The 13,802-nt window shown below is 50.3% G+C and overlaps 1 protein-coding gene across 8 annotated transcripts in view; it reads right to left on the bottom strand.

Annotated features, from left to right (window-relative positions):
• SSBP3 (single stranded DNA binding protein 3) overlaps positions 1-13,802 on the bottom strand; it is a 158,745-nt gene that overhangs the window by 45,267 nt on the left and 99,676 nt on the right. For all 8 annotated transcript variants that reach the window (XM_019666404.1, XM_019666405.1, XM_019666406.1 and 5 more), the window contains exon 5: positions 682-771. In XM_019666404.1, coding sequence (XP_019521949.1) covers positions 682-771 — 90 coding nt within the window. The remainder of the gene's footprint in view (positions 1-681; positions 772-13,802) is intronic.

The raw sequence follows: 13,802 nt of genomic DNA, 5'->3' as shown, positions 1-13,802 counted from the left end.
GCCGCACCCAACACAGAAAAGTCCCCAGAGCCCAACAAGGTGTCTTTAGAAAAAGGCCAGGCTCTCGGTCCATGTGGGATCTGCTCTTGCCTTTGGCAGGGCCGAGTGTGGCTACGATGCCGTCTGTGATCACACTCGGAAAAAATCAAGTGGTTAACCAGAGGGAAGGGATTCCGGGACCTGCCAGGATGGTGGGATTTTTGTTTTTTTAGATTACGCCTAAGGTTTGTAGTTTGGACAAGCAAAGTAAACAATGACAAGGACAGCAGCAACACAACAGAAACAAAGAACGGTTTACTTGTTTAAAAAAAAAAAAAAAAAGCCTTTGTTAAAAGACAGCTCCACACAGACTTAGAAGCAGCCTCACCGCCTCCCTGACCAGGGGTGGCTATGTCATGAAGTGGGTGTGAAAAAAATAAACTCCAGCACATGCAGGAGGTGTCTGCTCTCCATCTCTTTTCTCCCCCCCACCCCATGATTTTTGGAAGGGGTGGAGAAAGGGATGGGAAGGGAAGGGCTTGAACCAGCACAAAGCAACAGTATTTAGACCATGGCAAACTGAGCTACTACTGACTTCTCTCTCTCTCTCTCTCTCTCTCTCTCTCTCTCCCTCCCTCCCGCCTGCCCGAGCCTGGCCTGGAGTGAAAGGAGCATAGGACCAACTGAGGGCCCAGCACGTACCTGAAAGAAACCCGGTGGGATGGGGCCTCCGGGCATCCCATCGTTGGGGGGAATGTTGCCAAGCACGGGGCTCGGGGCGGCTGCTGCACTCTGTGGAGACAAGGAGGAGGAGAGTTAGAAGCCACACCCACAAACCCCTAGCTCCCACCTCTCCTTGTCCACCCACATCCTCCACAGACCCTCCTCAAATACCACCTTCTCAGGTGTCATTTCCTGGGCAAGTGATGAACTCTGAGCCTCCATTTCCTCATCTCTAAAATGGGAGAACAATGTCCACTACTCCACACGTGCACTGCAGAGCAGTAGTGGGTGGCCCCCATGCAGTAGCTGTTCTTAATGTAAGGAGGCCCTGCCTTACCCACTCAGCTGTTTTATCAAGATCCTTTAGGGCAGGTGAGGTGCTTCATAAATATTTGTGCCCTCTCCAAGAGGCTGGTATGTTGTACAGACAGAAGACCAATAAATATCCATGACTTAAGGAATAAACAGACAGCCCAGGTGAGAAACATCCCTGGAGAGGGAGGGGGGCGGCAGGTGCGTTTTTGGCTCTATCAGGGTCCTAGGTAGGACATGAGGTGGGTTGCACAATGTGGGGAACTGTCGTTACCTTCCCTTTTAAACACTGCTATTCCGGCATTTTCCTGGTACATCTGCCTCAACAAATGCCTCCCAGGGGTGAACAGACGTTGCTCGCCCCAGCCTGGCCTCCTTCCAGACAATCTGCGTCCCACCTGTTCGTGTGGTTGGCATGTCTGTGCCTCACACGGTGCTCGCACTGGCAGGGGGACGCTGATCAGGAAGGCATAGGCCTGACCACCCCACCTGGGCCCGTGCCCCGCTCCTCCCCACCAATTCTAAAGTTCCCAGGGGCCTCTCTTGCAGGAAGCCTACCTCCAGCCTCAGTGGTTCCCCAAAACCCACCAGGACTGAGCATTTGAAACTGAATCACTAATCATCTCCCAGGGGTCTGATTGGTTCTATGAGATGAGAGTGAGCCCCTCGGGGTCAGCAACACCTCTTTTTCTCTTATGAATGAAGCCTGCCATCGTCACCTTGCAGAAGTCGCTCCCCCTTTCCTCTCCTCAGTTAGAAAATAGGAACCAAGACCCCTGACTTCCAACTGTGAAGGAAGGAAATGGGGCAGCGTGGGAATCCCACGCACACGCGGCACGCAGCAAGACGAGCAGATCCCCTTGGGAACAACACATCTGGGTTCACGCATTGGTGCCTGTACTAGCAAGGGACAGACGACTGTGGGCAAGCCGCTTGGCCTTTTTCCATTCGTTTCCTATAAAAAGTGGGGATGGCTGCTGTCCCGCCTGCTCATCAGGGTTGTGGAGGATTAAGTGAGGGGATGAGCTGTGTTCTATAAACCGAGAAAGCTCGGTCGCCTGGGAGCAAGGAGGACTTAGTACAGGCACGCAGCGGGTGTTTCAACAGACCCCAGGTAAAGAGAACGGGGTGCATGCAGTCAGGCTGGCCGCTCCGGTCCAACATTTCAAAATAATTCTGTCGACAGAAAAGCAATGTTCTCTGTCACTCAAGAGATTCTGCTAACCATCCTGTAACGTGTTCCAAGCACCCCAAAACATCACAGATGAGGTCTTCTGACCTCCCCAGGTTTGAGGCTTCAGTGCCACTAAAAGGAGGAGAAGCCACCCGCCCCAGTGTTATCTGGGATGAGGGCCGCCTGGGGGAATACGCTACGTTATCCATTAGCTGCACTGTTTGTATGTGGTTAGCGGTTCTGTGAAAATGCAGCTTTTCCTGATTTACAGCCAACAATTACTCCTCAGCAGTAGGAGCAAAAAGTTAAAAAAAAAAAAAAGATGGGGTGAGGTAAACATCCACCTATATTTTCCTCAAGTTCTTTCAGAGATCGGTTTTACATTTAACTCTTTAATCCTTCAGGAACTCATTTTGGTAAAGAATATGGATTTTAGTCCTCAAACAGTCAATAGCCTCAGCACAACTTCCCCCCACTAATTTGAAATCAGAGACAAAATCCTTACAAAGGCTTGGGTCTGTTTTTGAGCTTTTAAAATTCTGTCCAGTGTCTCTCACACTCCATTCTAATGATCAGAGTTTTATAATGTGTTTTTATTATCTCCTTCAATTCTTTAATGCAAGTTTCTTGCTTATTTTTATCTCCTCATCCTTCTTAACTTCAGATCATTTAAAAAAGTTACCTCCCTACCAAGAGAAAAAAGTTCTTGTGCGTGCGTGCGTGCGTAAAAATTTGGAGGCGAACTGACATCTTTCCCAAAACAGAGGTGCCCTCCCAGGACAACTGGTCACATCTTTGTTTAAGTCCACCTTCTCCAATTAGTCACGTCTTTGTTCAAGTCCACCAGTGAAGCACGGCGGGTAAACCAACAATGATTAGAAGGCAGGTGGGAGTAGGCAATACATTTGGGGAACCAAAACCCTGTCTCGAACTGACTAAATGTCTGATTCAACAAACGTGGCACTGACGTGTTCTTAGGATGAGGATGAGAAAGATGGCGCTCCTGCTATGGTGTGAGACGACCTAGTAGAGGTCCAGCCCTGGATGGTGTGGACGGCAGGAGTCATCCGGCTTAGAAATGGGGCAGGTGCTTTTCAAATCATGCCCCCCTGAACCCTCAGGTGGCCTTCTGAGATAGACACAAGCACCCCCACTTTACAGACGAGGAAACAAACATCTGTTTGGAGAGCAGGCTCAGGTACCAGGCTCCATCTGTGTGCACCTCTCCCCCTGCTTGGCCGCGGCCTGGGTGGGCAGCTTTGCAACAGGAGAATCTTTGCACTGAGGAGCCAGCGGGGTTGACTGATCCAGCCGTGGCCAGACCCTGTCCCAAAGTGGCCAGCCCAGGGTTCAGGTCAGGACTCCACCCCCAGTTGGTGCTGAAGTTAGAATCCAGACCTACTCTTCCCCTGCTGTCAGCCCAGAAACAATGCTTTGTTTTTTAAAGAAAGATCTGAAAGCTTCACCAATTCGATTCTTGAAATTAGCGTTTATCACTCACTGAGTATACACTTCCCTATCAAAAAACACAGCAAAGTAAAAAAAAAAAAAAAAATCAGTTACTGTATAAGCACCCCCCACATTAAATGGGCAAAGAAAACATGATTCTTAAAATGAGCCTACTGGGCCGGCCGAGTGGCGCATTGGTTAAGAGCTGGCTTGTGATGCCAGAGGACCCCAGTTCGGATCCCACATATGAGGGCCAGTGACACTGCCCTCTACAGCTAAGATGCTGAACAACAGCTCAACCTGGAGCTGGGCTGCCCTGAGCGGCTGGCGACAGCGTAGGCTGCAGCCCCTGTGGCAGTGGGTTGCCATAAGCTACTGTGTGTGGCCGGCAGCCAGCGTGAGCGGCCCTCAAGCCGCAGTGAGCGGCCGTCCAGAAGCCGGCGACTGATCTGCCTCCCCTAGGAAGAGCGCAATGATGGTGCCAACTTGGGCCAGTGAAGCAACGTCTTCCACAACTAGACTGAAGACCAAAACAATAGCAACTTGTCTGTTCCCCTTCCCCCAATTCCCCAGCGCTGTTCCCATCCCTCAATTCCCCAATAAAAAAATTCTTTAAAAAAAAAATAAATAAAAAATAATAAAATGCTTTAAAAAAATGAGCCTACTATTAGAGGTATAATTTAACTAATTTAATTAACGGGCATTAATTACATCAGTGTTTGCTAACTTGGTAGTTATAACATGATATCTCTTTGGTATCTGATTTACCTTTTGGATCACTACCTTTTGAAATGGTTTACACTGGCCATTTGTAGATCTACTTTTATGGTAAAACATTCATGCTCTTTGCTGTTTGGGCATGTGACTTTTTCCCTTAGTGATATATAAGAGCTCTTTATATATTACGGATATAACATAAAGATATATCACAAGTTTTTTAAAAAAAAAACGTTTTAAATGAAAACTTGAACCTGGGAGCATGGCTTGTCCCCTCACGCCAAGATCTTATTTGCTATGAAATCAGGAATGAGTCAATGGTTCTAAGACCTGGGGATGGGTAAGGGGGCTCCGTGGTCCTCTGACATCAGGGCTGGGATAACCACGGTTCTAGTAAACGCATATTGTAGTTCTCTGACAGCTGGCTGGAGGAAAGACTTCTGCTGCCCTTCAATGAAAGGAAGCCCATGTTAGCAGTGACTGAGGTGGCCATCGTTCTACAGTGCTTAAAAATCTGTGTCCTGAATTATGAGACTTATTGCTAGTCTTTGATTATGCAGTGAAAACGTGTGAATAACGAAAACTTTCCAAAGGGCAGAAAAGCATGAAGAAGAAAATGAAAGGCAGCAACTGGTGTTATAGGGAAACAAAAGGGTTAAGGAATTTATTGTTTCTCTCAAAACCCAATCCAAGGGACACCCACCCCCACAACATCTATCAGCATGACACTGCCCCAACAGCAGGGTCTGTTTTACCCATCTCCAAGACCCAGCACAATGTGAGGCATACAGCAGGTGTTCAATAAATGATTATGACTTTTATTATTCAAAGACCTGCTCAAATCTGGCCATCTGGAGCCAGGCCTTTCTGATTGCTAGGAGTCAGCCTCTCCCTGCGGTTTCCAACTTTGAGTTAGAGCTCCATTAAGGCACTCAGCAAAGCGTCTCATGTGAGTTTTCTCTAAAAACACAAAACCCAAACTGAAACCCCCTGACATTTACCGAGGCCTACAGCAGGCTGGGGCTGCGGTAGGTGAGAGGATAGAAGTCCCCCACTGGAGCAGGAGAGGAAAGAGTGCTGGACTCAGAAGCCAGCTGCCCACCCCCCCACACACACCCCCGCCCTTCCCCATGAGCTCAGTCCTAGTTGGGAGCCCATGGACAAGTCCTTTCTCACTCTGGACCTCAGTTTCCCCACGTGTCCAATGAAGGGGTCAGAGGAGAGGACCTCACGGGTCCTTCTTCCAAATGCTCTCCCCAACCTAGTCCACACACCCAGGTGGGTGGGCAAGGACTGGAAACAGCCGCTCTTATAAAACGAGGAGGTTGATCCTCTTTCCAAAGGACCCTGAATTTTAACTCTTCTCTGTTCATTATAGAACATTTAGAGATGAAAGATTAAAAACCACCCAGAAACCTATGTTATTGGAGACTGCAGATAACAGCCACTTGCTCCATGCACTTCTCACCAACATTTATCCATATATGCATACACACACGGACTAAAAAAAGCAGAATCAAATCAGGCATGCAGTTTGGTAACTCGTGCATTTTCACAAAACTAACTTAAAATTCTTTTCTAAATAGAAAACAGGCCTTGCAGGGTGGCGTGGTCCACTCTAGTCAGCTGCCTCCTCTAAGCCTCCTGGGTAGAGTCAACTGGAATAGTTGGAGGTGCCTTCAGACAATTGCCTGAAGCTCTGAAAGTTCCCCTGCAAAGTATTTTATTTTTGTTCACAGCCAGGGAGACTTCCAAGGAGGGCTGATCCCATAACTTTCTCCCTAAAGAGGAGGTTTCTTTATGATCCCAGGGTGGCTCCACAACCACTGGGGCCCCCTTCATGTGCGCCAGACACACGCCAGCTGGTTTCACACGCACTGCTGTAACTACAGGCATCTCTCACAATCCAAATCTGCTTTTCAACAGAGAGAGGATATCCAAACACCTCCGCTGCCCCAGAATAAGTATAGTCTCCTCTCCCCACTCACCGCTAGTAGAGAAGCGGGGTTCAAACCTGGAGCCTTGCGGGCTGGCTGAGTGGCGCGGTGGTTAAGAGCTGGCTTGGGATGCCAGAGGGCCCTGGTTCGGATCCCACATATGAGGGCCAGTGACACTGCCCTCTACAGCTAAGATGCTGAACAACAGCTCAACCTGGAGCTGGGCTGCCGTGAGTCACCAGCGACGGCATAGGCTGCAGCCCCTGTGGCAATGGGTTGCCATGGGCTACTGTGTGTAGCCAGCAGCCAGCGTGAGCAGCCAGCAGCCGCTGTGAGCGGCCTGCAGCCGCAGTGAACGGCTGTCCAGAAGCCAGCGACTGATCTGCCTCGCCTGGGAAGAGCGCAATGATGGTGCCAACTTGGGCCAGTGAAGCAGCGTCCTCCACAACTAGACTGAAGAACAAAACGACAGCAACTTGTCTGTTCCCCTCCCCCCAATTCCCTAATAAAATCTTTAAAACAAAACAAAACAAAACAAAACAAAAAAACACCTGGAGCCTTGGAATCTGAGCAACTTGGAGAGGCCTTGAAAGCTGTGCTAAGGAAGTCAGACTTCCTGCTCTAGGCAATAGGGCAGAATTCTAAACAGAAGACTGGCCTCCGAGAACCTCATCTTACTCGGAATGAAGCATCCCGACGCACTGCTGACGAACACACCACGACACCACCAGAGAACCAAAGGCTCCAAGAACAAACAGACTTGGCGAGCCCCGGGTGTGGTGCTGGGCCCTTTCCTCATTCTGTGAAAGAAGTCCCCTGTGGTTCTCGGAACAGTGGGGCCAGCCCAGAAGAACCAAGAGACAAGCTTCCAGGAGCCTCCCATCTAGCATTGTAGTATCTCGTGGTAGGCGACAAGTCTTCATGTTTCCTTCAAGAAGTGAGGGTCTGGGGGTGGTTCCCTACATGGTATCTTCCAGCTTCACCCTGAGAACCCCAGTTATCCTCACTCACAAACTAGCATGGGATTCCTCCCCCCCCCTCATTTTTTATTCCCTTTTAGAAATGGTTCTATGAAGCTCTTGGAAAACTGAACAAAAAAATGCTCAGAGTGAACCGCAGGACTCCTGCCAGGTTGTCCAACCCCTCCTGACTGATTTACAAGGCTGCAAAATGGAACTTTGTTCTGCACATCCCCTCCCTCCTCGCCCCACCCCAATACTCAGGCGTGTAGCAGCACGGGGCCCACATGTGAAACCACCAAGTGCAGCCTTCCTTGACTGAAACTCAACACAGGCCACGTGGTCAAGCACCCAGGACACCGGGGGATGGGGCTATGGCTGTGTGCAGAAATGGAGGTCATGTAGGGAGTGAGGACACTCCCACACTCACATGAAGAGGGCAAGTGAGAAAGGAAAGCGTGTGAGTGATGCTCGTGTCTGGGGGAAGGAGGGATGCTGGCACCGGTGTCATCGAGACAGAGTCTTCAGCATTCTGTGCAAAATACTGGAGTGACCTGGGTCCTCCTGAGCCAGCTTTCCTAGAGGGAATTTTAGCAGCATCAACAACCTAAAGACTTAGCTAAGGAAATGGAGAGAATAAAGGGCATCACCCAGATGGAAAGGCCAAGACTGAGAGAGTAAAGTCAAAAGAGGGAAAGGTACAGGAAGAGGCCTCTTGGTTTTATGCACGGACCACAGTAAAACCACAGAAAAGAATCAGTTTTGGAGAACAGGGGCTCTAACTCTGCAGCCTGGAGAAAACAGAGCTGTTGATACGTGAAGAGACAGAACCAGCTGATGTTAAAAATAGGTTCAGATGACACGCGGGAGTGACACAGGATCCCTGCCTCCAAATAGCCAGGGGGCCATCACGTGGGAGGAGGAGTGGACGTGCTCTCCCAGAGCTGAGGGAGTCCGGCAGTAGGTGCTCTGGGCTACAAAACGCTTCTCCAGATAGGAATGTCAGAGTGAGCTGCCTTGGGAAGCAGTGGGCTACGTTCATTTGGGGTGGCTTACAGTTGGGACATGGCAAAACCACACTACGCATCGGAATATGTGGGCTTGATCTCCACTCTGCCACAGCAGAGGCATGCTGATTGCCTCAGCCTCATTTTCCCCTCTGCAAAAGGGGAGAGCCATGATACCTTAACTGCCTGGTGTTTCCTGGAGAAGAGCCCTGGCCTGAGGGTCCGGGGATCGGGGTTCCAGCTCTGGTTGCAAACCACCTACTGTGTGACTTGGACAAACCTTCCTGCCCCTTTGCCTCTGCTCAGCTCCAAACCAGGTGGCTGAGGTCCTGCTGTTCCAACGAAATGGTGGGTGTCACACTGAGCTCTTAGTCAGTCCTCGCGAAGGCAAAAAGAAGCCCCAATCTGCCAAGGCTAGGCCACCAGGCCCAAGTGAGAGCTATTCTGACACCAGAGGTTCTGCCCGAAAGTCCCCATCTCATTTCTGTCCCCTGGGATGAGGGGATAAATGTAGGAAAGCAGAGGGAGAACGCAGAGAAAACACAACTGATCTCCGAGACCAGGAGAGAGGGAAGGGGGTACTGTTTACCCCTCAACATCCCTGGGAAGATGTCATTTCTGTTTACTGGTAAGAAAACTAAGGCACAGAGACGTGCATTATCTTAACGGTTTCTCCCCTACCCCCAACCAAACCCTGCAGTTCCCAAGAAGAGCTCTGTGTGCTTTTTGATGCTTATGAAAAGAAACAACGGATGGGTCATTATACACATAGGTAAGCACAGGGCATTCTCTGTATTTGACATCATCTATATGTCTTGCTCTTCCCTAAGTAGACTGATCCCCTACTTCTGCTCCTTTCGGCAAGTATTTTACTGAGTTGGCATTCACTTAGGGGGGGATGGTGGTAGCGTGGTGTGTGTACATGCACGTTTGTGTGTATACACAAGATCCCACTGACGACTGTTGGATCTAACCGCCAAGTTACCATGGGAAGAGGAGAAACGGGTAGGTAGGAGCTTACACGGGTTGCGAGTGCTTTATACACGTTGGACACATTTGGCAAACACTGGCTCCTGGGGCCACCCAGGATGCGCTGTGCCGGCAGGGATGGAGGATGGATGACAGAGGCAGGGCTCTGCCCTTAAGGTATGGAGGATGAAATGAGTCTCAGTGACAGAGAACTGAGGGATGTGGGAAGGGGCTCTGGGCAGGCACTGAGAGGTAGGGATTTGGGGGATCAGGGAAGCTTTATGGAAGAGGTGGCACTCAAGCCAGGGCCTTAAAGGATGGCAGGACTTAAAGATGCAGGAGGCGATATGCAGGTGAGAGATTACTGCTGTCATCTTAACCCTCCCTGAAAACCAGGCCTTCTGACAGACTCTCCTTCCGAGCACAAATCCCACCAGGCTTCTGCCCTCCCCGGAGCTACATCCCACCTCTGGTTCACAGGCTGCGTGTGGGGTTTACTTGTTTCCCCTCCCCCAACAAGGGGGGCTTTTCTGTAGGAGGGGAGCCGCCCACGGAGGGGTGGGGGTTGGGGCACTCTTTTATAGGAGAGCCGCCCACCCAGCCTGAGAAGGCTCCCACTGCTGACCCAGCCTACCCAGCTCATCTTAGTGTAGCTTGTCCCATGTCTGTCCCCACCCAATCCACCCAACAACCCAGTGGGAACTACAGATGAAAAAATGGAGGCTCCAAGATGTCAAGACTTGTTTAAAGGTCACACACCTCAAAATGGGCAAAACTGGAAGTCAAGTTTAGGTCCGCTAAAACCAGAGCCCAGCTCTTAGCTATGTCTCAATTTCGCTGGTCTACATTTTGAAACTGATGTTTAAAGGCAGCCACCCGGGAACAGAGAGGTCTGGGTTCAAGGACTAGCCTTCCACACTCCTGGAGATGGGGTTCTCGGGCACTTTACCTTTCTGAGCCCTTCATCGTCATCTATAGAGGAGAGGAGCCCTCTATCCTCTGCTGGGGTGTGGGAAACTTAAATAAGATTCTCAGGTGAAGGGCTCGGGCCTGACAGGAGCTCAGCAAACAGAAGGAGCCCCTGAGCCAGCGACACAGGACCAGGCAGACGACACACATGCTTCCTTTTTATGATTCTATGAACACCGAGTATGGTAGTAGGGTGAGGAATGAAAAGGGGTCAGGGCTGTTGGAAGATAGCATCCTCTGCTCGACAGAAGCAATTTTTCTGAGAAGTGGTCTCTCTCTAACCCATATTAGAAAAATACCACTTCTTTTTTAAGAAATGAAAAAAAGGCTCCCCCAGCCAGAACATTTCCAAAAGAAAGACGAACTGGCTTCTCTGTGCTGAGAAGGCCATGGCCACAATTCCACTGGGCCCTGCCCAAACATCCCAGGAAGCACCCGTCTTCTGGGAATTGGATCAAAGGGCACCATTTGTGTAAGAGGTGGAGGCTGTGTAATTAATACCTGGTTATACTATGGATGCCAGCCAGGGTGCCCTCCTCTATGTGCAAACACCTCCCCAGCTGGACCATACGGCACAGGGCGCAGGTCCCAGGCATGTACACGCCAAGACAAGGGAGATGAAGGGCTAGAGGTGTCCCCTGCGAATGAACAGTGCCTAGTGGCTCAATGGCATGTTATTTGCACAACACTGGTTTTCTTCTTAAAGAGAGATGAGCATTAGGCCCTGGTTTACAACATTAGCAAAACATACACACACCCACACACCCACACCCACACCCACCCACCCACACACACACACACACACACACACACAAACACAGAGTCTTGAAGGAGCTACTTACAACTGCAAACATGTCATAGGCCAGTGACAGCTCCTTAACAAGAACATTGGCAGTGGCTTCTGGAAAGTGGAAAATTCCCTGGCGTGGACCCGCACGCACACTTAGTTCCAATGACAACTTAATCCTGCCAGGACTGAGGTGTGCAGAGAACAAAAAACCACCTGCTTCTAGAAACTTTTTTCTTTTAAGTTTAAAAGAAATCATTAAAGGCATGGCCCTCAGAACCTCTTTCAAGAATGAGAGTCCACTTGCTCAGCCGACACCCAATTTAGTGGGGAGAGAGTCACTCTCCCTCGCCTCAGCCTCTGTTGTAGCAGGACGAATGTGCACAGTCTGAAAAGTTCACCAGGTCCCCTGGTATCGGAGCCGAAAAGTTTACACTTGGCCAGGGAGGGGTGTGAAGATGAAGGGGCTGGGAATCCCAGAGCTCTCTTGATGGGCTGGGAAGAAGCCGACGAGCAGCACACCGCTGTGGTTTTCGGGGTCGGACGCACAGGCTCAAAGCTGAGCAGATGCCACCTAAGCCTTTAAAGCACTCACTAATTGTGCTCATTTAGCTAACAGTCTCTGTTTCGTTCCCCACCCCAGTCAACCAGCATCCTTTGGTACTGCTGGAGAGATGCAAGCTGTTTGGCTTTAGTGTTATTTTGTCAGCCATTAAACGATTCATCGGAGTCATTAATTGATTTATTACTGCTGCCTGCTCAGAGGGTTTAGCAAATAAAGAATGATGTAGGTCACAACGCAAAGGAAATTGGACCAAACAACACCCTAAGAAGCTGGGCACTTAAGAGTCTGCCACTGTCCACTCAGGCAGCCCTCAACACCCAGCTGTCAGATGGGGGACGGCGGAGCTGGCTCTCCTGCCTGAAATCCGGGTGCAAGCCTGCCTCCCGCTCAGGCGCCAGTGCTGCAAAAGAGGTAGAAGGAGAAGAACCTGTCCCAAGGTCCCTGGCAGCTGGCTCCCAGGCACCTGCCAGGCCTGGTCACCGGCAACTGAGTGCGTATGTGGGGGAGACAAACCTACACTGGTCCCCCATGAGGGGGGATGCTGGGTTGCAACGGCTGAGCCTATGTCTCAGCTCTCCAGGGCACCAGGGAGGTGAGGGAGAGTCCCCCCACCTCCCCGCCATGAGGGTTCTACTCCTCCGGAGGTGATGTGCTTCAACCACACCTCCTCTCTCACCCCGCACTGCCCACAGGTGTGATAAGACAGCAATAGCTGATCTTAACAGGTGTCTCCTAGCTCAGTCTGTGGCCTGCTGAGGTCTGGAGACAGCGGCAGGGCAAAGTGCGGCTGCCCCTTCAGAGCTCCCCACCGAAAGGTCCACATAGTTGTTGGGCGTCAACCAGGCACACGAAGCAAGGCTTTCTTGTTAGCCTCCCCCAAGAAGGGGTCCAGAACATCCTAGAACACATACATCCTTTAGGATCTGGGTGAGAAACCTGCTAAAGGGGTGGGGCCAGGAGCCTGGCCTGGAAGGGCCAGAGATGACCTGACCAATCAAAAGCTTCTGAGGGGCCAGGGCGGGCACTTCATCTACTGAGAATTGGATCAAAATTTGGCTTCTGAAACAGACATGGGATTCCTCAGAGAGGTGGTCCATCCCCTTTCCCTCCATCAATCCATATGGACTGAAAGCACAAGGGAAGGTCTTTATAGAGACCTTCATCGGGGTCCAATAAATTAGATTCTTGAAGTGCCAGTAGAAAAAAAGAAAAGACCTATTATTACTTACATTTACTTAGTACTCTCCAACTTACAAAGACCTTTATGTCGCCCATATTTACTTCACGAATATACCCAACCACCCTTCGCACAGGCCAGTCCCTCTCTGGAATACTCTCCTCCACTCTTCCCCCCCTGGGTGATAGATAACTCTTCGTCCTTTATGTGTTCCTCATCACAGCACTTGTCACATCAATCTGTTAATTCCTTATTAAATTAGCCAGCTGCCTTCCCAGGGCTAGAGGCAGGAGTGGTGTGCACAGCACAGAGGAGGTGCTGGCTCAGTAAATATTTTTTGGATCAATAAAATTTCTTGCAGAAACCCTGCTTTTCAAGAATAGTGACTATGTCTACAGGGTCCAATTGCAAGACTAGCTAACTTAGTCAACTACTAACTTCCCATGTGGCTCCATCCATCCAACTATGCCCTCCCCTCCAAACACCACCACCACCACCACCATCACCACCAGCGTGCACACACACTAGTGTGCACACACCCCTGCATGCCCATGCGTGTCTCAGGACACCCTGTTCCCTCTGCCTGTAAAACCCAAGCTTTAGGTAATCAGAAAACCTGGGTGTTGCTGCTCAGCCCTTGCTGGCAAATAATTTGGGCATGCCACTTCTCCTAGAGTCACTGGTCAGGTCATTAAAATGGAATCATTGTTATGCCTCTCCTCCCTGTAAGACAGCTGTGAAGTCTGCTTGAGCTAATGCCGGGCAAAGCACATGTAGTTCCAAAAAGGACAAAGGCAATGAGAGGGAGTGAGGTGGCCTCAAGAAGCTAAAGTCACCTTGTCATTCCCACTTTGGAAGTAAGTAAAGACTGGGCCCAGTAGGCTGGGTGCAGTGAGGGGCTCCGAACGGCCTTTATGAGTTGCTAAGATCTAGCTGCCTCTTCCAGCCTCAGCTGAGCCTCCTCTCTATCCCCAAAGCGAAGCCTTCTGTTTCTTCTGACAGGTTGGATGCCCCGGGTCTGGGCCCCCCTGAAGACAGATGTTTGCTCCACTAGCCCAAGAAGCCACTTTTCCCAGAG

The sequence above is a fragment of the Hipposideros armiger genome, unplaced genomic scaffold, assembly GCF_001890085.2.
Source record: "Hipposideros armiger isolate ML-2016 unplaced genomic scaffold, ASM189008v1 scaffold_469, whole genome shotgun sequence".
Taxonomy (NCBI): domain Eukaryota; kingdom Metazoa; phylum Chordata; class Mammalia; order Chiroptera; family Hipposideridae; genus Hipposideros; species Hipposideros armiger.
Note: the sequence above shows the minus strand (reverse complement) of the source record. Positions and strands in the feature narration are given on the sequence as shown.